Genomic DNA, 27660 nt, shown 5'->3' with positions numbered 1-27660 from the left:
TGCCGTGAGAATCGCCTTTGCAACAGAAGTAAGAGCTCTGCAGAACTTGAGCAATGATGATACGTTTTGGTGTGTTATCTTGGCACAGATAAAAAGAGGTGTGGCGTCACAATACTACAGAAGACATATTTTCGTATGTTTGTTTTCTTCCCCTTTCACAGCTCATGTAGTTCTGTTATGTTGAAGACGGGTTATTTTGATAATTATAGGTATTGTGGTAGATTACATAACTAGTACAACCAAACATTCCCAATACATCTAATTTACTCTCATGTCGACTGGCATTTTTGTGGCTACACCTCAAATGCTGTTGAAGAACAATGCTCAGCGTTTTGGGGAAATGTGTCGTTTAGTACAAATAGTCACGCAACGTAGCAAACGTTGAAGTGAACTGAATGCACCCCAGGTGTGCCATTGGGTTGCATGTTTATTTTTGCTTTCTCCTTGTATTCGGCGACCTCTAGCGCATGAGAAGGGAACGACAGGCAACACCTGGAGTATCCTGCAGGTGGCACCAAATATCGTGGTCATGTCAAGTACGGGGCGGGAGCAATGCCCTGATTGGGTCAACTCGAGTCCCTCAAAAGCTGGCAAAACATAGCTGCTAGTTAGCTAGCCAATTACAGGCTAACGGGGAAAATGGCTTAGCGTGGTCCCCCCACATCACATCGACAATCATATAACTGTACTTTTTTTGTTTGTTGATACATATGATTTACGTTTTTAGAATACCTTGCAAACCTACTTGATTCATGCAAACTGTCGTTTGTTGGATTCAGCAGGCTCATTCGAGCATCTTTTGACACCAACACGGCTCAGCAGGTTTGTTATGTTCAGCTAACTAACCCAACGACTCTTTTGAAAATGCATCGATATAACATCAAATTATCTATTGGCTTGCATGATAAATTATATAAATGCATGTGTGTGTGTGTTTTAGAGTTATATATTATTATAAATGCATGTGTATTAAAGTTGTACTTTTGATAATTAGCTAATGACAAATAGCAAGAAGAAGCTGGACTTCTCTTAATAACTGTAAATGTTGGCGGCATTCAATGAAACTGAAAGAGTGTGGGGGCTGTTTGTGCCGCTAGCCGGTCATTTGTCAGCCTTTGAGGCTTCGGTCGTTATTATTCATCATGGCGGTATTATTGGTTCTAATCATGGGAACTTGCTAGTTAATTGATCTAGGCAGAAAATATATTTAACCCCCGTCTATATGGCCTTGGCTTTATTGGCAAGCAAACGTTGCTATGATCAAATTGATTAGCTATTTTCCCCCCCGACGATTAGCTCGTAGTTTGGTTGTTCGGGTGATTTGATTACAAGCTCATCAACTGCTAATCTCACAACAGTCTAGCTAATAATGAGCCATTTTACGCAACGCGGTGACAAAACCCCCCCACTGTTTTCAACCATGATCTGTACCTCGCTGAGCGTCTGTACCCAAGATCTGATGGTTTGTTGTTCCTTGGGCGAGCTGCTGATCGAAACATTCTCTTCCTCTAGCAGACCGGGAGAAACATGGTAGTTCCGCACAGCTCCAGTGCGGTGCAACCAGCAGACAACGACTGTGCCGAGGGTCTTGTGAAGCCCTCCCAGCCGAGCTACGAGGAGGAGCAGGAGGAGCAGGAGCTAGCAGGGGTGGAGTTGGAGGAGGTACGTAAGCTCCAGGAACTCATTCGAAGACTTGAGGTCCAGAATCAAACACTCCGAAACAGGGGAGGCAGTAAGGATCTACATCTCAGAGGGACCACCACAAACAGTAACCTCACAACCAGTACCAACATCAATGAGATAATATCCTCCTGTGAAGGAGTGATCAACACCAACTCCTCTCTCAGGTTGGGGAACAGTGGAAGCTGTGGAACGGAACTAGGTGGCAGCAGTAGTGACTTGGAGCTGTCCCCTCCTCAGGACAGCAGTAGTGACTTGGAGCTGTCCCCTCTTCAGGACAGTAGTAGCAGTGAGGATATGTCCCAGCTCCCTGTAGTTAACCGGGAAGAGGAGGATGGTGGACTGTGTGCAGGCTTTCTGACCCTGCCGTGTGGGAACGGACCAGGACCGGCGCAGACCCAGGGGCTAAGCACAACCCCAGAGAGTCCCTCTTTGGACAGTTATGAGTCTGAGACCCTGGCGGAGAGCGACTCGGGGGTGGACCAGTTGGCTCTGGATGAAGTGGATGTTCTGGACCTATGGGAGGACCTTGCAGAGGTGGATGACGAGGACAGCTGGTAGGTACCATGGTAGGAGAGAGAATGGCTGCGTGTGAAATTGCACCCAGTTTCCTGTTTAGCTAATGCTGTACTTTTGACCGGGGCCCCATGGGGCTCATCCAGTAGTGCACTGTGTAGCAAACAGATTGCCTTTCAGATGCAGCCTGGGTTCTCTGCACACTGTCTGGAAGATCCTGTATCTTTTTATTCGCTATGCTTGGATCATAAAGGTCCGCCTTCGGCGTGTCAGTGTTTTACTCTCCTGTCCCTTCCTTTCTGCTACTATACCTGCAGATACTGCACTCTGTGCTCTGTCGTGAAACAACTGTTCAGATGAAACTTATTCCTAGTAGACATTCTGATCACTGCAGATGACCGAGGAACTCATGTAGACTAACATTCACTAGTCTGTACCCCACATGTTGGAGTGGTGACATCTGTTTACCACGGTCTCCAGGGTCAGCTTGATGTCATACTGTGTTCCCACTCAGGATGATGGAAGGACCTATAGCCAGATGAGTCATTATGGTTCTGTTGAACCTTTCACTCCTAGAAGTAGAGACTATGACTGCAACTTTTCTTTTTTTTCTTTTTTTATACAAAAATGTACATTTGACCTGGTGTATGTCCCAAATGGCATCCTGTTCCCTGTAGTGCACTACTTTTGACCAGAGCCCTATGGGCCCTAGTGTAGTAGGTAGGGAATAAGACACTGTTTGGGACGTAGACCTAGGTTGGAGGTGGGTCTCTGCAGTGGCAGTTGGCCTGGTTACAGTGATATGTAACAACCAGAGGAAACCGTGCAGAAAATAGGCAGCAGAGCTAGTTGGCCACAGCAGCCTTTTGATGGAAATATCTGAGTGCTGCTTCTGCTTTGGAAATGCTTGGCTTTGTGGGCTGTATAAAATGGGCTGTGACAGGCAGTCCCTCTGATCACTGAATCTGTGATTTGGAGAGGGAGAAAAGAGGGGGTAGTGTGGAGAGCGAGAGGATGGATAGTGACTGAGAGGGAGACGAATGGAAAGAGAGAGGGAGCACCTTGCTCTAGAGGGAGAGGGGCACAGAGGGAGAGGGGCCACTGTTACCACTGGGTTACGGGCAGCCAGCCAACGTGATTTACTCAGTGCCGTGCTGATGTGAATACCCAGAGACGGAAGGAAGCTAGAGGCTTGAGCTCAGAGCCAGCACAGCACAGCACAGCACAGCACACAGCACAGCACAGCACAGCACAGCACAGCACAGCACAGCACAGCACAGCACAGCACAGCACAGCACAGCACAGCTTGGACTCTCAGTGGTCAAGGACACATGGGTCCTATTTAATAGGCACCAAATAAAATGGACTGAAACAGGAACAACATAAACGTGTCCAATAAGAAAGGCTTGTTTTCTGTTTTTAAAGCATTTTGCTACTGTGGGCCCTAATACATGCAGCCATAGGCCCTAATACATGCAGCCATAGGCCCTAATACATGCAGCCATAGGCCCTAATACATGCAGCCATAGGCCCTAATACATGCAGCCATAGGCCCTAATACATGCAGCCATAGGCCCTAATACATGCAGCCATAGGCCCTAATACATGCAGCCATAGGCCCTAATACATGCAGCCATAGGCCCTAATACATGCAGCCATGGGCCCTAATACATGCAGCCATGGGCCCTAATACATGCAGCCATGGGCCCTAATACATGCAGCCATGGGCCCTAATACATGCAGCCATAGGCCCTAATACATGCAGCCATGGGCCCTAATACATGCAGCCATGGGCCCTAATACATGCAGCCATGGGCCCTAATACATGCAGCCATGGGCCCTAATACATGCAGCCATGGGCCCTAATACATGCAGCCATGGGCCCTAATACATGCAGCCATAGGCCCTAATACATGCAGCCATGGGCCCTAATACATGCAGCCATGGGCCCTAATACATGCAGCCATGGGCCCTAATACATGCAGCCATGGGCCCTAATACATGCAGCCATGGGCCCTAATACATGCAGCCATGGGCCCTAATACATGCAGCCATAGGCGCTAATACATGCAGCCATAGGCACTCCAATGGCATGACTTAACTTATTGCTTCTTGGCAAAGTTCAAAAGGACACAGGCAGTTACTTAAGTGCCCCTGTTAAACTGTGGTGATCCAAGGCTGCAGTCAATACAGCCAGAGAAGTGGAAACTAGGGATGCGTGATATATCGGTGATCATATTGGAATCGGACGATATTAGCTAAAAATGGCAACATCGGTATTGACCGATGTCTAGTTTAACGTCCCAGTGTGCAAAACTGATGTCAAAGCTGACATGCATAGCTATATATAGCTATATATAATGTCGTAATGACTCCATGTAAAATTTTGCGCTAAACGTGCAACACAGCATTCCTAACCTAGCCCACAATGTCTGCTGTGTGGATCGAGAAGTCAACAAGTCAAGTAGTCATTTGAAAAAGTAAGAATATTTAAGCGAGACAACTCAAACGCGAAATCCATTAAAGCCAAGATAATGGAATTTCTAGCCCTTGACAATCAACCGTTCTCTGTCTGGGATGATGTTTGCTTTCGCCGACTGGTCAACCACCGGTACAAACTACCAGGTGCTCTATTTGTCAGATGCTGCCCTACCGGAGTTGCACAGTAATAGTCCCTGCTATTATCTTCACAACATACATACTATGGAATGTCGTTTGGGTCTTTGCTTGTCTAATAAGATACAGTAGCACTGTCAAAGCTGTACAAAAAAGTCTGCAAACACCAGCCTCAAACTCTGTTTACAATACCGCATTGGTAATAAAGTATCATTTGTTTGACTGCAACTTCTGAGGTAGCTAGCTTTAGCTTAGTACCTAGCTAGCACAAATACAACCAGCCGGAAAACAATGACCAGTAGAACCTGAAGTCATTTTCATTATTCTTTCAATGATTTAGGAATCCTTGTGGGTAAGTATTAGCTGGGTTGCCTATTTAAATTGAACTTCAGTTCACAAAAATAAATAGCTAGTCAGCTACTTAACCCTGTTGACCAAAGCTAACGTTATAAGCAGCCAGCTAGCTTCATCTGGCTAGTGAGGCTCGACTGCACAGGGTTATGTGTTGTGATGCTAGCCACAATAAGGATTAGGCACAATAGTGGAATTTGCGGTTTGCCTTCAAAATAAAAGTATGTCATTGCAATGCAAATGAATACAAAGAGTAGTATTATGCCATTATTTTATTTTGAAGGTTAACAGCAAAAGCCACTTGTGGCTAATCCTTATTGTGGCTACCTTCACATTGATCAGTCCGACCACAATTAACCAAATAAGAACTCACTTGTAAATTAGGGTTATTTTTATGACACCTAGCTATATAGTTAGCTAGCGAACTATAGCTACTGAAACAGATGTTATTTGACATGTATCTTTTTTGACACACAAAGACCCAAACGGGCTTCCATAGCAATCCTGGTTGAGAATGAAACGACTGAACGAAACGGCACAGCAAGTAAGTGAAAGAAATAGGTTTTGATGATGTTTTACTGGTAATGGGGACATGCGTAAATGCCAACAAAATAACTTGTGTGTGTGTAACCTTTTATTTAACTAGGCAAGTCGGTTAAGATCAAATTCTTATTTACAATGACAGCCCTGACGACACTGGGCCAATTGTGTACCGTAATATAGGACTCCCAATCACAACCAGATGTGGTACAGCCTGGATTCAAACCAGAGACTGTAGTGACGCCTCTTGCACTGAGATGCAGTACCTTAGACCGCTGCGTCCGTGTGTGTGTGTGTTAACTATTTAACTGTACTAGAATGCTTAAAAAGCCACTAAAATTGTAAATATTGGATATTGGTATCGGCCAAAAATGTGATATCGGTGCATCACTAGTGGAAACAAGGCGTTAGTTGTCCTCTGTTTATCCCACATGCAGATCTCCTAATTCAGTCGCTACTCCGGGCTTCTACTGCTGGCAAAGTCCTGGAAGTCAGTACCATATTTTGCATCATTCAAATGAATGTCAGCCCTGTACTGTTGTTACTGTGTGTCTGTGTCTAGTCTGGGTTCTTCTGTTGTGGAGAAGCTTGGCTTGTTTACCAGAATTTAATTAACATGATTGGATTACCTCAATGTTTGTAATGGCAGACTGCTAATTCTCAAATAATCCATTTTAATTTAATTTTCCCTCTGTACACCACAAGGTTCATCTAGGCCTGTGGGTTGTGTGTGTTTGCCAAGTCCAGGGTGTTTTTTAAAACCCATTACGCGTTTGTTTATCCGTCCCATTTTGTAAAGTATTGTCCGACGCAAACAAACGGGCACCATGTTGCATTCCTGGTAGCTACTTTAGCAGCTGATCTGTGGATTAACAATCCACAGCAGCAAGGCCTTGTTCCCTCTACCACATCATTAACCAGTCTGCACGAGGCCTTGTTCCCTCTATCACATCATTAACCAGTCTGCACGAGGCCTTGTTCCCTCTACCACATCATTAACCAGTCTGCACGAGGCCTTGTTCTCTCTACCACATCATTAACCAGTCTGTATGAGGCCTTGTTCCCTCTACCACATCATTAACCAGTCTGTATGAGGCCTTGTTCCCTCTACCACATCATTAACCAGTCTGCACGAGGCCTTGTTCTCTCTACCACATCATTAACCAGTCTGCACGAGGCCTTGTTCTCTCTGCCACATCATTAACCAGTCTGCACGAGGCCTTGTTCCCTCTACCACATCATTAACCAGTCTGCACGAGGCCTTGTTCCCTCTACCACATCATTAACCAGTCTGCACGAGGCCTTGTTCCCTCTACCACATCATTAACCAGTCTGCAGTCTGAGGCCTTGTTCTCTCTACCACATCATTAACCAGTCTGTACGAGGCCTTGTTCCCTCTACCACATCTCTGTGCCACATCATTAACCAGTCTGCACGAGGCCTTGTTCTCTCTACCACATCATTAACCAGTCTGCACGAGGCCTTGTTCTCTCTACCACATCATTAACCAGTCTGCACGAGGCCTTGTTCTCTCTACCACATCATTAACCAGTCTGCACGAGGCCTTGTTCCCTCTACCACATCATTAACCAGTCTGCACGAGGCCTTGTTCTCTCTACCACATCATTAACCAGTCTGTATGAGGCCTTGTTCCCTCTACCACATCATTAACCAGTCTGCACGAGGCCTTGTTCTCTCTACCACATCATTAACCAGTCTGTATGAGGCCTTGTTCTCTCTACCACATCATTAACCAGTCTGTATGAGGCCTTGTTCTCTCTACCACATCATTAACCAGTCTGTATGAGGCCTTGTTCCCTCTACCACATCATTAACCAGTCTGTATGAGGCCTTGTTCTCTCTACCACATCATTAACCAGTCTGCACGAGGCCTTGTTCTCTCTACCACATCATTAACCAGTCTGTATGAGGCCTTGTTCTCTCTACCACATCATTAACCAGTCTGTATGAGGCCCAGGGGGTTCTCACTATCACAACATTCAATAAATAATCTGCCCAGGCATGGACCCCCAAGCTGCTTTGGGCTGGAGTCTAGGGCTCAGGGTTACATCCCAAATGTACTATATAGGGTGCCATTTGGGCTGGGGGCCGGGTGGATGCTGCTGGGGGCCGGGTGGGTGCTGTTGGGGGCTAAACTGCTTTGGGGAGGACTTAGGCAGCATGTGATCCATCATAGACATTCTGCTACTTAAAACATTTACTGGGAGGTTTGGAGAAATCTGAGTAATCTGAGGCTTGAAGTAACCCCGTTGTGCAAGGAACCTGCCAAGAAATGGCACACCAGCTAAGGAGCAAAAAAGTGTGCAGGTGATGGCGCGAGAGCTTTGCTTTGCGTGCAGGTGATGGCGCGAGAGCTTTGTTTTGCGTGCAGGTGATGGCGCGAGAGCTTTGTTTTGTGTGCAGGTGATGGCGCGAGAGCTTTGTTTTGCGTCCAGGTGATGGCGTGAGAGCTTTGTTTTGCGTCCAGGTGATGGCGCGAGAGCTTTGTTTTGCGTGCAGGTGATGGCGCGAGAGCTTTGTTTTGCGTGCAGGTGGTGGCGTGCAGGTGATTGCGTGCCTATCGGTGTATCTATCTCTATGTAAAATCCCAAATGGTCCATTTACCAAATGATCTGCCCTTAGTGCCTCTACACTTCAACTGTAGTTCTGAGTATCAAATGATCTGACTGTTAAACAACTGGCTGAGCTAACTGGGCCTCGTCGTTAGCATCAGCCGCTGCCGGTCAGCTATCCAATTGCTGGTAAATGGTTCCAGGATCAAGTTGTCTCACTTTAGAGCCCCGACTGACTACTCTAACAGCTGTCCTGTATGTGAGTGTGACATGAATCATTTCTTTCTGTGTTAAGTGGTCCCAGTGGAATAGAGGGGTTGTGTTTGTCAAATGGGAAGATGAGCCCAAGTTGATTACTCAAAAACCAGTTAGCACAGCCAGGTGTATGTGTCGCGGCTCAACGCATTCCGCATGTGACCCCGGATCAAACCACCTAACGGACTTTAGCAGTCCCTCAACTATCAAACACTCAACCCTACTTAGCTAGACTTCACATGTACTCTAGAAATGGTCAAAGCAATGCAAGACTCAGGCTGATCACTGATGTTAAATTTAGACATCAGTTGAGATCATCACGTGATGTGGTTGTGGAGTAGACTAGGCATATTGTCTACAGTAGGCAAGACGTGGTGTCAGCGGACAACACAGGCAATAGAAGATAATGCATAGTGATGGCTGGGAGAGGACAGTACAGTAGAAGGTAATGCATAGTGATGGCTGGGAGAGGACAGTACAGTAGAAAGTAATGCGTGGTGATGGCTGGGAGAGGACAGTACAGTAGAAGATAATGCATGGTGATGGCTGGGAGAGGACAGTACAGTAGAAGGTAATGCATAGTGATGGCTGGGAGAGGACAGTACAGTAGAAGGTAATGCATAGTGATGGCTGGGAGAGGACAGTACAGTAGAAGGTAATGCATAGTGATGGCTGGGAGAGGACAGTACAGTAGAAGGTAATGCATAGTGATGGCTGGGAGAGGACAGTACAGTAGAAGGTAATGCATAGTGATGGCTGGGAAGGGTAATGCATAGTGATGGCTGGGAGAGGACAGTACAGTAGAAGGTAATGCATAGTGATGGCTGGGAGAGGACAGTACAGTAGAAGGTAATGCATAGTGATGGCTGGGAGAGGACAGTACAGTAGAAGGTAATGCATAGTGATGGCTGGGAGAGGACAGTACAGTAGAAGGTAATGCATAGTGATGGCTGGGAGAGGACAGTACAGTAGAAGGTAATGCATAGTGATGGCTGGGGGAGAGGACAGTACAGTAGAAGGTAATGCATAGTGATGGCTGGGAGAGGACAGTACAGTAGAAGGTAATGCATAGTGATGGCTGGGAGAGGACAGTACAGTAGAAGGTAATGCATAGTGATGGCTGGGAGAGGACAGTACAGTAGAGCCCTCATTAGGAGATGGGGCCATGCACAGGCTACTGTGGAGGGAAGGGGTCAGGGATGGACTGAACACACAGCACTGCAACTACTGTGGACTGTGGTTGTGGACTGTGGTTATTACCTGGGAATATGGGATAGGCTAGAATGGGCAGAACTAAATGGGTCGGGATGGGCTGTGTGTGTGCGTGTGGTTACTGTCTAGGATTGAATAATTGGATGGGTTTTGGTCAAAAGACTGGCCTGACTGTACTTCAAGTGTACTGTGTCCTTATCCCTCCCGCTACACTGTGTCCTTATCCCTCGCTACACTGTGTCCTTATCCCTCCCGCTACACTGTGTCCTTATCCCTCCCGCCACACTGTGTCCTTATCCTCCCGCCACACTGTGTCCTTATCCCTCCCGCCGCACTGTGTCCTTATCCCTCCCGCCGCACTGTGTCCTTATCCTCCCGCCGCACTGTGTCCTTATCCCTCCCGCCGCACTGTGTCCTTATCCTCCCGCCGCACTGTGTCCTTACCCTCCCGCCGCACTGTGTCCTTACCCTCCCGCCGCACTGTGTCCTTACCCTCCCGCACTGTGTCCTTACCCTCTGCACTGTGTCCTTACCCTCCCCGCACTGTGTCCTTACCCTCCCGCACGCACTGTGTCCTTACCCTCCCGCCGCACTGTGTCCTTACCCTCCCGCCGCACTGTGTCCTTACCCTCCCGCCGCACTGTGTCCTTACTGTGTCCTTACCCTCCCCCGCACTGTGTCCTTACCCTCCCGCCGCACTGTGTCCTTACCCTCCCCGCCGCACTGTGTCCTTACCCTCCGCCGCACTGTGTCCTTACCCTCCCGCCGCACTGTGTCCTTACCCTCCCGCCGCACTGTGTCCTTACCCTCCCGCCGCACTGTGTCCTTACCCTCCCGCCGCACTGTGTCCTTACCCTCCCGCCGCACTGTGTCCTTACCCTCCCGCCGCACTGTGTCCTTACCCTCCACTGTGTCCTTACCCTCCCGCCGCACTGTGTCCTTACCCTCCCGCCGCACTGTGTCCTTACCCTGCACTGTGTCCTTACCCTCCCGCCGCACTGTGTCCTTACCCTCCCGCCGCACTGTGTCCTTACCCTCCCGCCGCACTGTGTCCTTACCCTCCCGCCGCACTGTGTCCTTACCCTCCCCCGCACTGTGTCCTTACCCTCCCGCCGCACTGTGTACCCTCCCGCCGCACTGTGTCCTTACCCTCCCGCCGCACTGTGTCCTTACCCTCCCGCCGCACTGTGTCCTTACCCTCCCGCCGCACTGTGTCCTTACCCTCCCGCCGCACTGTGTCCTTACCCTCCCGCCGCACTGTGTCCTTACCCTCCCGCCGCACTGTGTCCTTACCCTCCCGCCGCACTGTGTCCTTACCCTCCCGCCGCACTGTGTCCTTACCCTCCCTTACCCTCCCGCCGCACTGTGTCCTTACCCTCCCGCCGCACTGTGTCCTTACCCTCCCGCCCCGCCGCACTGTGTCCGCCGCACTGTGTCCCTCCCTGTGTCCTTACCCGCACTGTGTCCTTACTGTGTCCCTTACCCCCGTCCTTACCCCGCACTGTGTCCTTATCCCTCCCCCGCACTGTGTCCTTACCCTCCCCCGCACTGTGTCCTTACCCTCCCCCGCACTGTGTCCTTACCCTCCCGCCGCCTTACCCTCCCTCCGCACTGTGTCCTTACCCGCACTGTGTCCTTATACCCTCCCGCCGCACTGTGTCCTCCCGCCGCGCACTGTGTCCTTACCCTCCCTCCCGTACCCTCCCCGCCCCTCCCGCCGCACTGTGTCCTTATCCCTCCCGCCGCACTGTGTCCTTACCCTCCCGCCGCACTGTGTCCTTACCCTCCCGCCGCACTGTGTCCTTACCCTCCCGCCGCACTGTGTCCTTACCCTCCCGCCGCACTGTGTCCTTACCCTCCCGCCGCACTGTGTCCTTACCCTCCCGCCGCACTGTGTCCTTACCCTCCCGCCGCACTGTGTCCTTACCCTCCCGCCGCACTGTGTCCTTACCCTCCCGCCGCACTGTGTCCTTATCCCTCCCGCCGCACTGTGTCCTTATCCCTCCCGCCGCACTGTGTCCTTATCCCTCCCGCCGCACTGTGTCCTTACCCTCCCGCCGCACTGTGTCCTTACCCTCCCCCACTGTGTCCTTACCCTCCCGCCGCACTGTGTCCTTACCCTCCCGCCGCACTGTGTCCTTACCCTCCCGCCGCACTGTGTCCTTATCCCTCCCGCCGCACTGTGTCTGTGTCCTTACCCTCCCGCCGCACTGTGTCCTTACCCTTATCCCTCCCTTACCCTCCCGCACTGTGTCCTTATCCCTCCCGCACTGTGTCCTTACCCTCCCGCCGCACTGTGTCCTTATCCCGCCGCCCCTTACCCTCCCGCCGCACTGTGTACCCTCCCGCCGCACTGTGTCCTTCCCTCCCGCCCACTGTGTCACCCTGCTGTGTCCTTACCCTCCTTGTCCTTACCTCCCGCCGCACTGTGTCCTTACCCTCCCTCCCTTGTCCCTCCCGCACTGTGTCCTTATCCCTCCCGCCGCACTGTCCTTGTCCTTATCCCCTCCCGCCGCCCGTCCTTGTCCCTCACTGCGTCCTGTATCCCTCCCGTCCTTATCCCTCCCGCCGCACTGCGTCCTTATCCCTCCCGCCACACTGCGTCCTTATCCCTCCCGCCACACTGCGTCCTTATCCCTCCCGCCACACTGCGTCCTTGTCCCTCCCGCCGCACTGCGTCCTTGTCCCTCCCGCCGCACTGCGTCCTTGTCCCTCCCGCCACACTGCGTCCTTGTCCCTCCCGATACACTGTGTCCTTTGGCTGTGGCTTATGTTTGCAACCAAGACATGCTGCTGTATGTTGGAACAAGTTGAGCATTTTCTAGGAATAAACTCCCTGTAAACGGTAGTGTTCTCTTCATCCTTACCCGCATCTACAATCCCATACCTCTTTCACTCCACGGGAGTTGAGTGTAGCAAGGTGTTGTTCCCTCCTCCAAGAGGCATATGTAACAGCTAGCCTATTTCTAGTAGTAGATGATTAGTGTCATGAAGGATACTGAGTTTGTTCCTGTGTGTGTGGTTGTGTTCCACCATGGTTAAACGACGGAGGCATGCGTCTTGTAGACATTCCCACATACTAAAGGTTATTAAATGCATACCTCACAGGCCAGCGAACCATTTAATACTGTGTTCTTATTTCACTGTTCTGCTGTTTGCTTGGCTGCAGGCAGGCTGGATAAACAGGCTTTGAGGCTTTGCAAAATGTAAATTGCCTCTCCCTCTCTCCATCCACCACCACCTCACTTTCTCATCCGCTTCCTTTCATCACTCCCTGCTTCTTTATCTAACACATTGCTCTCCTTCTCTCTGTTTTCCATCCCCATCTGCCTGCCTCATCTCTCTCTCTGTCTCTCTGTCTCTGCAGGTTGTATGTCTCCCCTATGAAGCAGGTAGTTGCTGAGCCCAGACCTGAGTCTCCTCTGAAGTGGTGTCGGAAGGTTCTGGACCACCCCAGCCCAGAGACGGAGGTGGCCTGTCGCACCCTGCTCAACCGTCTCGACCAGAGTACGGACCTACCCCGTAACCTTTTATAATTACCTTACGATGACTATATAAAAACCCTAAAGTAACTATACTATAGTAACCTTACACTAACCATGTACAATAACCTTATAGTAATCCTATAATAACTTAATAATAATCATACATTTTGATAGCTATTAACATAAACATAATTAACCTTACAATAACATAACTGTATAGGAATCCTTCCATACAGTAACCTTGTAATAACCAACAGCCTGTCCTACACCCAATAACCTCACAACAAGCAATAAACTAATACAGAAAATTGAGTTTGTCACTGACCACCAGTGAATGCAGTCATAGTGCAGTATCTGGTAACAACCAGTATGGCCTCCTGTCCAATAACTGATGACTAGAACTACTGTTCCCTGAAGGAGGGAAACTAAGTACACCATACTATGGGGAGTTGCACTCTCACCACTTCAGTCGAAGGATTTACAGTCACTCCTGACATGGTCAATGAAGTCTGCGCCTCGCTGGAAGCCCCGCGTTCCACAACTGAGAAAGCGTGAGGCTCGGATTCATTCCTTCAATTTCATACCGCTCTTCACCGAGCCCAGGAACAGGCGGTGTAGGGCCAATGTTGTTTCCTGTCCTTCAGGGAACTGTAGTTCGTCATAACGTTACGTTGCCTTTGTCAGTCAACCACATACTATGGGGAAGTTTAATCATGCCCCAAGTCGACCCCAATGGATACTAAGTTAAATGGCCCATAGCAGACCACCCAGACCTGACTGCATTCGATGCGGCAGTCTGGGTATTGCGTGCTACCGGTTGCCTTTCCCCTGTCTGAGCAGTCAGCACCCTGTGGGCCTCACTGGGAGCTGTAACAAGCTAGAAAAACCCACAAAAAGTGTGTGGTGATGCCCAACTCGCCGTGGCAGAAATATCTCCTATAGTCAACCCGTGAACAGACGCCACCAGATCCCTGGTGGAGTGGGCACTAGGTAACTCTTGCTGCTATATGCCAGGGAGATGCATTACATTACATTTAACATTACATTTAAGTCATTTAGCAGACGCTCTTATCCAGAGCGACTTATGCAATCCAGTGGGAGAGACACTGCCGCGAGATGGATTAGCCAAAACAGACAAAGCTGGGCACGTAACCGGATATCCCGGGGCCATTCTATGTATGTAAAGCTTGCACCGAACATGGGGCATGCAACCTCTGTTGCTCTTCAGAAGCAGAAGGAGGAGGTGAAAAGGGAAATGGTTCAAAGTCCTTTATCTTGGCACCAGCGCTCAAACTCTTGCCACTTACACGCATAGAATGAATGGTAGCAATGCCATTCAGAGGTAAACCCCTAGCCATCAGATTGGCCCTCTCGGGCCATAGGAACCAAATCTCCGGCCTCTTGTACCAAACCGGTCCATGCGCCTGGGACAACTGGTCCCTGCGCAACTGGAGTTGGCACGGGTCCCCGCCTAAAAGGTGAATGATCTCTGCGAAACAAAGCTGCCTGGGCCAACTGGGATACACACAGATGTATGATTAGTCCTCCCAGCGCTTCCTCTCTAACATGGGTTGAATCAGAACCACTGGTGGCAACGCGTAAAGGAGGATCCAAGGCCACTGGTGTGCCAGGGATAGTTAAGTGTGCCTGGAACTCGAGCCCCAGGAATGGAATGTGCTGCTATGGGGTTAGACTGCTCTTTTTCTGATTTACAACATAGACCTGAACATGGGACATCAGCCTAGATGTATGTAACCGCTTGTTACCTTGACTCCTCTGCTATCAGCCAATCATCCAGAGAGGCCCATACCCCCTCATGGGTGCCAGAGCTGCCTCCACCACCTTTTGCAAAGACGAGGTGAGAGGGACAAGCCGAATGGGAGTACCAACAACTCATAGGCTATTGCCTCGTAATGGATTCTCAGGAACTTTCTGTGACTAGGGTCCATGGGCACATGAAAGTATGCATCCTTTAGGTTGATGGTGGCGAACCAGTTGCTGAGAAGCACGAATCGTAACAGCCGTTGCTTTGTGAGCATATTGAATTTGCAGGTCATGCATGTCTAGAATGGGGCGTAACCCCCTGTCCCTTTTCGGAACCAGGAAATACCAACGATTGTCCATCTGTAAAAATGTGTGAGGATTTTGGGTGACAAGCTAAGTTAGCCTCCAGAGGTTGAAGAGGCGCTGTTGCACCTTCACCACGCTGTCTGTGTGGGTGGACCATTTCAGTTTGTCTGATGTGTACGCCGAGGAACTTTCCACCTTCTCCATTACTGTCTCGTCGATGTGAATAGGGGGGTGCTCCCTCTGCTGTTTCCTGAAGTCCACGATCATCTCCTTTGTTTGGTTGACGTTGAGTGAGGTTATTTTCCTGACACCACACTGAGGGCCCTCACCTCCTCCCTGTCGGCCATCTCGTCGTTGTTGGTATTCAAGCCTACCACTGTAGTGACGTCTGCAAACTAATGATTGAGTTGGAGGCGTGCATGGCCACGCAGTCATGGGAGAACAGGGAGTACAGGAGAAGGCTGAGGACGCACCCTTGTGGGGCCCCAGTGTTGGGCATCAGCGGGGTGGAGATGTTGTTTCCTACCCTCACCACTTGGGGGCTGCCCGTCAAAGTCCAGGACCCATTTGCACAGGGTGGGGTCGAGACCCAGGGTCTCCAGCTTAATGACTAGTTTGGAGGGTACTCTGGTGTTAAATGCCGAGCTGTAATCGATGAACATCATTCTTACGTTGGTGTTGCTCTTGTCCAGATGAGTTAGGGCAGTGTGAAGTGATTGCGTCCTCTGTGGACCTATTGGGGCGGTAAGCAAATTAGTGTGACTAGGGTGGAGGCGAAATGGTCCTTGACTAGTCTCTCAAAGCACTTCTGAAGTGAGTGCTACCGGGCGATAGTCGTTTAGCTCAGTTACCTTGGCTTTCTTGTGAACAGGAACAATGGTGGTCCACTTGAAGTGTGTGGGAACAGCAGACTGGGATGGGGATTGATCTTTTTTTCACCTTTATTTAACCATGTAGGCCAGTTGAGAACAACTTCTCAGTTACAACTGCGACCTGGCCAAGATGAAGCGAGGTAGTGCAACAAACAACAACACAGAGTTACACATGGGATAAACAAAAGTACTGTCAATAACATTATAGAACATCTGTATACTGTGTGTGCAAATGGAGTAAGGAGGTAAGGAAATAAATGGGCCAATAGTAGCAAAGTAATATGTCCGTAAACACACCAGTCAGCTGGTCTTTGTCGTCTGGGACGCCGTCTGGGCCTGCAGCCTTGCGAGGGTTAACACCTTTAAATGTTTTACTCACGTTGGCCGCGGTGAAGGAAGCCCACAGGATTTGGTAACGGGCCGTGTCATTGGCACTGTATTGTCCTCAAAGCGAGCAAAGAAGTTGTTTTAATTTGTCTGGGCGCAAGACATCGGTGTCTGAGGCTGGTTTTCCCTTTGTAATCCGTGATTGACTGTAGACCCTGCCACATACGTCTTGTGTCTGAGCCGTTGAATTGCAACTCAACTTTGTCTCTATACTGACGCTTAGCTAGTTAGTTCATCTTGCAGAGTGAATAGCTACACTGTTTGTATTTGGGCATGTTTCCTGCACAATTTTATGAACGATATGTTGGATACTAGGTTTTCTCCCGCTACTCCCATAACTGTCCCGTTAACTGAGAAATCTCCAACCGAACGTGGGCCTTGTATCTAACCAGCCACCTCCCGATCTCCCCGTTGGAATGCTAGTTCCACACAGCCCCAAGTCTCTCTCCGCTTCCTACACCTCGGTCCCAGCCGAGGTACCGGTATCCAGGAAAGAGAAGTTGCCATCGGTAACTCCAAGTTTCCTCAAGAGTGCTACATATCTTTCCAGGGAGTGTGCACCCATTACATGGCAATATGCACACAGAATGGTTTATGCCTATGGCCCTGGTCAAAAGTAGTGCACTGAACAGGGAATAGGGTGCTATATGGGACACAGACAATGGCAAAGGTGTTGACCGAGCAATTGTCATGGTCAGTTTCAGTGGAACTTTGCTACAGTTTATCTATCCTCCCAAGCCTCTGTTAGTCTTGTCTACTACTCGTTTTGTGTGTAGGGCTCTAAAATGCCCTGAAGTATTTTGCCACGCGACCAGGAGTTGTATTTTGTACGGAAGGAAGTCTAGAGAGGACATTATAATATATATTTTTTTTTTATTAAATCGCGATCACAAGATAATTTTCTGGTGATCCAAGACGTAACAAAAGTTGTTTTGTTGATCATGAGAAATTCTATACAAAAGGATTGGCTGTATTGAGGATAGACTGACCGCAGCTGGAGCTTTAAGGTCCAGGTCTATGCATCAGCACATGGCTACTTATGATATATGTGGTCCCAATCAATCATATGTGGTCTAATCAATCGTATGTATCATATCATATGGGCGGCAGGGTAGCCTAGTGGTTAGAGCGTTGGACTAGTAACCGAAAGGTTGCAAGTTCGAATCCCCAAGCTGACAAGGTACAAATCTGTCGTTCTGCCCCTGAACAGGCAGTTAACCCACTGTTCCTAGGCCGTCATTGAAAATAAGAATTTCTTCTTAACTGACTTGCCTAGTTAAATAAAGGTTTAAAAAAAATGTGGTCTAATCAATCATATGTGGTCTAATCAATCATATGTGGTCTAATCAATCATATGTGGTCTTTGATATTTATAGAGTCTGACTGCTTCTGGTGCACTGACACTGCTGTCAACTTGTCCTCAAATACATCCACCCCTAATGTAGACAGTCTTATCTCGTAATTTTGACAAAACAATTTTATGATGAATTACCTTGCCCTGGGTCAGATAGTCTTATAGCACCAGAACATAGCTGTCTGTGTTAGGGCATGAAACTACCCACTTTAGAAGGGAAATGTTAACATGCACATCACTGTGCTACTTTCATGTGTGATACAGGAGACCACGGCTCCAGAGTTTACTCCTACACTCACTGTATTACATCACCTACCCACTGGCAGCGGGAGAATCTAGAAAGTCATTCACTAGGCTATAACCTACCCCGTAGTTATGAGTCATGTTATAAAAGTGTGATAGTGGAGTTTCACCCTGCTAAACTTGTGTTGTTGTGGCCCATTGGCTCAATGACTGACCTGAGCCAATGGCTGACAGTGAATAGCAAACAATACTGCTTCCTGGATGAAATATAACATAAGAAGTGCCTTAGGAATAAGGACCTGCCATAGCCTCATTGCTACCTCTCATAGCCTATAAGGGTGATCCAAGATCAGTTACACCCCTCCCAAACTTGTGTTGTGGCCCATTTGGCACCTGTAATGAGTCTGAATGGAGGTAGTAGCCGACAATGTTTCTGTGTGAAGTCAGTAAAAATATAGACCCCAATGGGGCCGACTAGAATAAAGGTAGTGTCAAACAATGACACTGGAAGTAGGAGAACATTATATAGAACCCTGGGAATGAATGTCCTGTCACAGCCTCCATTGTTAGCTCTTATGTAAGTATTGATTTAGGACAGTAAGTTCTAAAAGCTGTTGGAAAACTAATGCCTCTAGTCTCACAGCTCAATTTTTTTTTTTTTTTAAAAAAATATTTTTTATTTTACCAGGCAAGTCAGTTAAGAACAAATTCTTATTTTCAATGCCGGCCTTGTTCAGGGGCAGAACGACAGATTTTGTACCTCGTCAGCTCGGGGGTTTGAACTTGCAACCTTCCGGTTACTAGTCCAATGCTCTAACCACTAGGCTACCCTGTCGCCCCAATTAAACCAGCCACGGCCATTTAGAAACTCAGGAAGTTGTACTTTCTCTCTGATCAGGAATTACTTTTTAAAAAGTTCTTGTTCACTTCAAACTCTGTATCTAAAGAACCGGTAAAGGAATCCTGAACACATACTCGCTCCCACCCCAAGGTTGTTTTTTTTGCCTACAAGGTACGGATGTTGGCCAAAAAAGTCATAACACGCTCTAGTGAAGTAAACACTCTTTTGGCACGATACAGGCTGCCTTAAACTATGCCTTGACTGTTTTATGTAACTGATCCTCCTCCTGTGTTCCTTTTTAGCATCTCGCTGGAGGAACATCTACAGCAGCTCTGGTCAGATGGGGGAGGCTGGCTCCTCTGGCTCTGGGCTCCTCTCTCCTGGGTACCACAGCAAATCTACTAACAAAAGCCTACTGGCCAGTGGTGGCTCAGGTATGCATGATTTTAATACACCACATGCTTTACATTCAGCTCCTCTCTGGGTTTTTTGTGTGGGTGGAACTCAAGATAAGATCAAGTAGTATCAGAGTTTTTAAAACTTGAATTCCCAAACTATTCCTGTTGTGAAAACAATAGCCCATGTATAAACATCTTAACTTCTCAATGTGTGGGTGGTGCTGTATAAACCAACACAATGCTTATGTTATTATGAACACAGACTGTAAATAACTCTCCTTTGAATGAAGTATGTGAATGTTATGCTTGCTGGTGACTCCTCCTAATCCCACATCTGTTACATAAACCAAACACCCTGGATGCTGTTGTTGCTCTCTGTCAGTTTGAATGAAGGGGGTGTGTGTTCCAGTTTGGGGGGGGTTCAGACGATGCCCCTGCTGATGCCTAGTAGACACCTCGTGCTTCCAGCTATCCTCAGCACTGTGTCTAGACTAATCCAGTAGGACAGACAGGGAAGTCAGGACTTCTAAAATATCTCCTCTCATAATGCAGGCCTGATCCAGAAACACTGTCACTGGACCAGCCCTCAGTCTATGATTGGAGAGTAATACAGATAGACTACTGTATAGCTTGGTATGGATAATGTATAGTTGTATGTCCTTTCCCTGCATGGTTTTCAGGGTGTGTTTTTATAGACCTTGTTTTTATCTCAAGGGGAAGTTGTGTGTGTCAAAACTGTGGTGGATTCTGAAGTTGTGTGTGTGATCTAAATCACGGTTGTGTTATTGTAATTTCAGGCTACGTGAGTGTGCACTCTGCTCTGAGTTCCCAGTCTTCTGTAGACAGTGAGCTGAGTACCTCAGACGACTCCATCACCATGGGTTACAAGCTACAGGACCTCACTGACGTCCAGATCATGGCCCGCCTACAGGAAGAGAGTGAGTGATGTTGTCTAGAATAATGACTCCCGTGATCATGCGTTACAGGAAGAGGGAGTGGTGTTGTCTAGAATACTGTGTTACCAAAGTCTAAAGGGTTACTTCATTGTTATTGTCAATATGCTGAGAATATAGTAGACTGAGAATATGCTGACTCTTTGTGGTAGTGCGTGCTTAGGGCAGGACTGTGTTTGTAATGTGTGGGTGGGTGTGTCCATGTCTTTCAGGGTTATTGTCCATGTAGATACTAGATATACACTTCAGTGATAGTGCCTGAGAAGCCAGTGTTACCCATGCCAATATATCCTCCAAACACTGGCTTCGAGGGCATTATCGCCTTTATACAACAAGTTACCAACACATTCAAATAATGATTGACATTTTCATTCAACTTTAAAAGGATGAATTTATTCATACAATTTCATCCTCCCACAAGATATAGTCCTGACGCACAGTTAGGGTTGCTAACTAGCTAACTAAGGCTGATTTACAGTCACATCAAACAGTGCAGCCAGAATAACAACAAAGTAGCTGCATTTGTTTGTTCTCCAGTGCCATTTATGTGGATACATCCCATAACGTGTTCGCTAATGATGCGCACATTCACTTGGTATAGAAAAATGTGCTCTCTCATCAGGACACTGTTGTACGAGAGCTAGTCAACAACACAGCTAACACAGTAACTTCAAACTGAAGCTGGAAAGACGGCAAACTAGCTGCACTTCCTTTCGTTTGACCTGTTTTCTATTGATAGTTCTTTGTATACAGTGTTTAGACCCACTGACTTTTTCCACATGTTGTTATGTTACAGCCTTATTCTAAATCCTAAACAATCTACACAATACCTCATAATGACAAACGTATTTACATAAATATTCAGACCCTTTGCTATGCCCTGCCTTTTCTAAAGTCTTCGAAAGCCAAGTTAATAAACAGATCATCGACCATTTCGAAACCCACCGTTCCTTCTCCACTGTGCAATCTGGTTTCCGAGCTGGACATGGGTGCACCTCAGTCACGCTCAAGGTCCTAAACGATATCATAACCACCATCGATAAAAGACAGTACTGTGCAGCCGTCTTCATCGACCTGGCCAAGGCTTTCGACTCTGTCAATCACCGCATTCTTATTGGCAGACTCAATAGACTCAATTTGGCTTCTCAAATGACTGCCTCGCCTGGTTCACCAACTACTTCTCAGAGTTCAGTGTATCAAATTGGAGGGCCTGTTGTCCGGACATCTGGCAATCTCTATGGGGGTGCCACAGGGCTCAATTATCGGGCCGGCTCTTCTCTGTATATATCAAGGATGTCGCTCTTGCTGCGGGTGATTCCCTGGTTGGCAACCAACTTTACGATGCATTACCACAACCAACAGTTCATCTTTCAATCACCCACGTGGGTATATGCTCCTAAAAACCGCTCTTGCTGCAGGTCATTCTTTGATCGATTTCTACACAGATGACACCATTCTGTATACATCTGGCCCTTTGGACACTGTTAACAAACCTCAAAACGAGCTTCAACGCCATGCAACACTCCTTCCGTGGCCTCAAACTGCTTTTAAATACTAGTAAAACTAAGTGCATGCTCTTCAACCGATCGCTGCCCGCATCCTCCTGCCCGACTAGCATCACTACTCTGGACAGTTCTGACCTAGAATATGTGGACAACTACAAATTCCGTGTCTGGTTAGACTGTAAACTTTCCTTCTAGACTCACATTAAGCATCTCCGATCCAAAATTAAATCAAGAATCGGCTTCATATTTTGCAACAAACCTTCCTTCACTCATGCTGCCAAACATACCCTCGTAAAACTGACTATCCTACCGATCCTTGACTTTGGCGACGTCATGTACACAATAGCCTTCAACACTCTACTCAGAACTGGATGTAGTCTATCACAGTGCCATCAGTTTTGTTACCAAAGCCCCATATACTAGCCACCACTGCGACCTGTACGCTCTCAATGGCTGGCCCTCACTACATATCCATATCCATCACTAGTCACCATAGCAACACCCACCCATGGCACACGCTCCAGCAGGTATATTGCACCGGTCATCCCCAAAGCCAACTCCCCCTTTGGCTGCCTTTCCTTCCAGTTCTCTGCTGCCAATGACTGGAATGAACTGCAAAAATCACTGAAGCTGGAAACTCATATCTCCCTCTAACTTCAAGCATAGGCTGTCAGAGCAGCTTAGTGATCACTGTACCTGTACACAGCCAATCTGTAAATAACACACCTGACTACCTCATCCCCATATTATTACTTACCCTCTTGCTCTACTTGCACCCCGGTATCTCTACTTGCACCCCGGTATCTCTACTTGCACATCTATCATCCCAGTATTAATGTTAAATTGTCATTATTTTCACCTCTATGGCCTATTTCTTGCCTACCTCCCTACTCTTCTACATTTGCACATAGAACTTTCTATTTTTCTGTTGTGTTTTGACTGTACGTTTGTTTGTGTCAATGCTTTGCTTTATCTTGACCAGGTCGCAGTTGTAAATGAGAACTTGTTCTCAACTGGCCTACCTGGTTAAATAAAGGTGAAATAAAAAATAAATGGAAGAAGTTTGACCACAAACTCTTCCTAGAGCTGGCCACCCAGCCAAACTGAGCCATCGGGGAGAAGGGCCTTGGTCAGGGAGGTGATAAAATACAGTAGACCCTTGTTCTTTCATGTGTATGTCCTCACCTGTGGCAGCGTCCAGGGTCTAACTCTCTCCCCTCTCAGGTCTGAGACAGGACTATGCCTCCAGCTCTGCCTCAGTGTCTCGTCGTAGTTCCTCTGCTTCCCTCCAGTCTCTACGTCGGGGTGGGACCTACAGTGACCAGGAGTTTGATACCTACAGCCTGGAGGATGAGGAGGATGAGTGCTGCTCTCTGCCCCAGCGACGCCTCCGCTACTCCCCCTCTCCCCTGAGCTCACCCCGCTGCCTCTCCCCCTCCACGGGTTTGCAGGGCCAGGCAGAGTACAGCAGGCTGGGGGCCCCCCGACAACGTGTTCCAAGGCGATCGCTACAGGGGCCCGGGCCCGAGCTGCTAAAATTCGCCAAGACCGAGGGTAGGAGACTGGAGAGGACTGTTCCTGTATCGCACACAAAGCGAACACATAGCAGTACACAGTCAGAACTACAGGGAATTCAGTTAATGTACTCTCTATTGTTTGAAGACGTGATTTATAAATGGATTAGTGCTATAGAACAGTGTTTCCCAAACTCTGTCCTTGGGCCCCCCCCTAGGTTTTTGTCCTAGTCCTACACAGCTATTTCAAGTAACCAACTCATCATGAAGCTTTTTTTTTTTTTACTTGAATTAGCTGTGTAGTGCTAAGGCAAAACCCAAAATACGCACCATGGGAGGGCCCCAGGACCAACTTTGACAGATCTTGTTATAGAATGCAGTTTCAGTTTGGTCTTTCTCCAACTTTAGCCATTTGTGTGTGGTTCCAGAAGAGGTGAGGCACAGCTTGCCTAACCTGGCCCCCCGCACCAGCCTGCGTTCCTTGGAGGCGGTCAGGAACAGTCGCAGCATGGAGGCTAACCTCCAGAGCTCTGGTAACCGTATATCCCACCTGCCCCACTCCCCCCTCCTCAGGTACCCTTACCTACACCTGCCCCACTCCCCCCTCCTCAGGTACCCTTACCTACACCTGCCCCACTCCCCCTCCTCAGGTAACCCTTACCTACACCTGCCCCACTCCCCCCCTCCTCAGGTAACCCTTACCTACACCTGCCCCACTCCCCCTCCTCAGGTAACCCTTACCTACACCTGCCCCCCCCTCAGGTAACCCTTACCTACACCTGCCCCACTCCCCCCTCCTCAGGTAACCCTTACCTACACCTGCCCCACTCCCCCCTCCTCAGGTACCCTTACCTACACCTGCCCCCTCCCCCTCAGGTACCCTTACCTACACCTGCCCCACTCCCCCTCCTCAGGTACCCTTACCTACACCTGCCCCACTCCCCCTCCTCAGGTAACCCTTACCTACACCTGCCCCACTCCCCCCTCCTCAGGTAACCCTTACCTACACCTGCCCCACTCCCCCCTCCTCAGGTAACCCTTACCTACACCTGCCCCCCCCTCAGGTAACCCTTACCTACACCTGCCCCACTCCCCCTCCTCAGGTAACCCTTACCTACACCTGCCCCACTCCCCCTCCTCAGGTAACCCTTACCTACACCTGCCCCACTCCCCCTCCTCAGGTAACCCTTACCTACACCTGCCCCACTCCCCCCTCAGGTAACCCTTACCTACACCTGCCCCACTCCCCCTCAGGTACCCTTACCTACACCTGCCCCACTCCCCCTCCTCAGGTACCCTTACCTACACCTGCCCCACTCCCCCTCCTCAGGTACCCTTACCTACACCTGCCCCACTCCCCCTCCTCAGGTAACCCTTACCTACACCTGCCCCACTCCCCCCCCTCCTCAGGTAACCCTTACCTACACCTGCCCCACTCCCCCCCCTCCTCAGGTAACCCTTACCTACACCTGCCCCACTCCCCCCCCTCAGGTAACCCTTACCTACACCTGCCCCACTCCCCCCTCCTCAGGTAACCCTTACCTACACCTGCCCCACTCCCCCTCCTCAGGTAACCCTTACCTACACCTGCCCCACTCCCCCTCCTCAGGTAACCCTTACCTACACCTGCCCCACTCCCCCTCCTCAGGTAACCCTTACCTACACCTGCCCCACTCCCCCTCAGGTAACTCTTACCTACACCTGCCCCACTCCCCCTCCTCAGGTAACCCTTACCTACACCTGCCCCACTCCCCCCTCCTCAGGTAACCCTTACCTACACCTGCCCCACTCCCCCTCCTCAGGTAACCCTTACCTACACCTGCCCCACTCCCCCTCCTCAGGTAACCCTTACCTACACCTGCCCCACTCCCCCTCCTCAGGTAACTCTTACCTACACCTGCCCCACTCCTCAGGTAACCCTTACCTACACCTGCCCCACTCCTCAGGTAACCCTTACCTACACCTGCCCCACTCCTCAGGTAACCCTTAACTACACCTGCCCCACTCCTCAGGTAACTCAGACCTGCTCACAACTTCACCCCACTAATATTATTCTGGATACAGGCATCTAGTCTACAACTCCTCCCTCAGTACTGTCCCTCCCTCCCTGGTTATACACCTCAGTTCCACTAATAGTCCTCTGGGTAAAGGCATCTAGTCTACAACTCCTCCTCAGTACTGTCCCTCCCTCCCTGGTTATACACCTCAGTTCCACTAATAGTCCTCTGGGTAAAGGCATCTAGTCTACAACTCCTCCCTCAGTACTGTCCCTCCCTCCCTGGTTATACACCTCAGTTCCACTAATAGTCCTCTGGGTAAAGGCATCTAGTCTACAACTCCTCCCTCAGTACTGTCCCTCCCTCCCTGGTTATACACCTCAGTTCCACTAATAGTCCTCTGGGTAAAGGCATCTAGTCTACCACGTTTTGCTGCTCTTCTCTCCTGTATTGTACTGTCATCAGAGCAGTGGCATAGGAACATGAAATAAGTGAAAGACCACATGTAAACTTTGAGTGTACTACGGTGTGTGGATAGTGCTCTCCTAAACTCATCCCGTCATGCCCGTCACCCCCAGGTATGTCATCCGGTCAGATGCGAGGCAGTGGCCAGTCCCATCTGTCCATGCGGGTCCCTGTCAAAGCCATGTGCTCCATGCCGGGGGCCCGCCAGCCCTACAGGGGCCTGCCTGTAGTCCAGAGTGGACCCAATGGAGGGGTACGGAGGGTCCAGTCCACAGGGCCTGCCAATGGGGGAGCCTACCCAGCCGGGAGAGCCTCTACTGGGGGTGGGAGGCAATCAGCAGCCCCATCCTCAAGGAGTAGACTGGCCCATCCACATAGAAGGTGATTATTTGCTTGATTTAGAAATACACATTCAGTATTATGACTTGGGATCATTACTCAAAGTGAGTTGATACGAGTGTGAATTTCAATAGTCATTCTGTTGGTTAAACGTGATTACTCCTTATCAGTGGAGGGCACAAACCATTTGAATGGCTCTCTTACAAGCATCAAGACTTATGTCATTGTTGTCTTTGTTTGTTAGGTCTATGGGGATGACTAGAACGAATGGCCCAATCTCAAATGAGTCCTGGCGAGACGGCTGCTACTGAGGCAACAAGGAAACTTCCTCCACCTCTCTCCTTTACCTCACGTTTTTATATAAACACCAACTAAATTGCCTCTGAACGTACCCCTGTAGGCAACACCAACTTACTTGTCTCTGACCATACCGCTGGCCTATGAACATACCTCTGTAGGCTGGACCACTGTAGATTAACAGAGCTTCCCTTGCATGCAGAACCCTATTACCCCCACGGATACACTGGAGACAGGACCTAGACAGAGCTTCCCTGGCATGGAGCACCTTCTCACCCCACAGATACACTGGAGACAGGACCTGGACAGAGCTTCCCTGGCATGGAGCACCTTCTCACCCCACAGATACACTGGAGACAGGACATAGACAGAGCTTCCCTGGCATGGAGCACCTTCTCACCCCACAGATACACTGGAGACAGGACATAGACAGAGCTTCCCTGGCATGGAGCACCTTCTCACCCCACAGATACACTGGAGACAGGACCTAGACAGAGCTTCCCTGGCATGGAGCACCTTCTCACCCCACAGATACACTGGAGACAGGACCTAGACAGAGCTTCCCTGGCATGGAGCACCTTCTCACCCCACAGATACACTGGAGACAGGACCTAGACAGAGCTTCCCTGGCATGGAGCACCTTCTCACCCCACAGATACACTGGAGACAGGACCTAGACAGAGCTTCCCTGGCATGGAGCACCTTCTCACCCCACAGATACACAGGAGACAGGACCTAGACAGAGCTTCCCTGGCATGGAGCACCTTCTCACCCCACAGATACACTGGAGACAGGACCTGGACAGAGCTTCCCTGGCATGGAGCACCTTCTCACCCCACAGATAGACTGGAGACAGGACCTAGACAGAGCTTCCCTGGCATGGAGCACCTTCTCACCCCACAGATACACTGGAGACAGGACCTAGACAGAGCTTCCCTGGCATGGAGCACCTTCTCACCCCACAGATACACTGGAGACAGGACCTGGACAGAGCTTCCCTGGCATGGAGCACCTTCTCACCCCACAGATACACTGGAGACAGGACCTAGACAGAGCTTCCCTGGCATGGAGCACCTTCTCACCCCACAGATACACTGGAGACAGGACCTGGACAGAGCTTCCCTGGCATGGAGCACCTTCTCACCCCACAGATACACTGGAGACAGGACATAGACAGAGCTTCCCTGGCATGGAGCA

At 49.3% G+C, this 27660-nt stretch overlaps 1 protein-coding gene across 3 annotated transcripts; it reads left to right on the top strand.

Annotated features, from left to right (window-relative positions):
* Window positions 1–591: 591 nt before the first annotated feature.
* LOC124010522 (SLAIN motif-containing protein-like) lies at window positions 592–27657 on the top strand. 3 transcript variants are annotated; one of them, XM_046323028.1, is made up of 9 exons: window positions 592–822; window positions 1516–2237; window positions 13111–13250; window positions 19298–19429; window positions 20191–20331; window positions 23076–23405; window positions 23794–23898; window positions 25941–26208; window positions 26411–27657. In XM_046323028.1, the coding sequence occupies exons 2-9, from the start codon at window positions 1528–1530 to the stop codon at window positions 26475–26477; spliced, it is 1893 nt and encodes a 630-aa protein (XP_046178984.1). In that variant the 5' UTR covers window positions 592–822; window positions 1516–1527; the 3' UTR covers window positions 26478–27657. The 3 variants fall into 3 exon arrangements, with proteins under 3 accessions (XP_046178984.1, XP_046178985.1, XP_046178982.1); XM_046323029.1 differs by having other exon boundaries at window positions 1513–2237; window positions 23797–23898; XM_046323026.1 differs by having other exon boundaries at window positions 593–822; window positions 1513–2237.
* The last annotated feature ends 3 nt before the right edge of the window (window positions 27658–27660 follow it).

This window comes from Oncorhynchus gorbuscha, linkage group LG23, assembly GCF_021184085.1.
Source record: "Oncorhynchus gorbuscha isolate QuinsamMale2020 ecotype Even-year linkage group LG23, OgorEven_v1.0, whole genome shotgun sequence".
NCBI classification, from domain to species: Eukaryota; Metazoa; Chordata; class Actinopteri; order Salmoniformes; family Salmonidae; genus Oncorhynchus; species Oncorhynchus gorbuscha.
The sequence above is the reverse complement of the archived record's forward strand: the minus strand, read 5'-3'. Positions and strand labels throughout refer to the sequence as shown.

Excerpts from the sequence above, each read along its gene's own strand:
- LOC124010522 (XM_046323028.1), top strand. The coding sequence starts at position 1,528 with ATGGTAGTTCCGCACAGCTCCAGTGCGGTGCAACCAGCAGACAACGAC. Across the intron at positions 20,332-23,075 it reads GGCCCGCCTACAGGAAGAGA|GTCTGAGACAGGACTATGCC; the intron begins GTGAGTGATGTT and ends CTCCCCTCTCAG. Across the intron at positions 23,899-25,940 it reads GGCTAACCTCCAGAGCTCTG|GTATGTCATCCGGTCAGATG; the intron begins GTAACCGTATAT and ends CGTCACCCCCAG.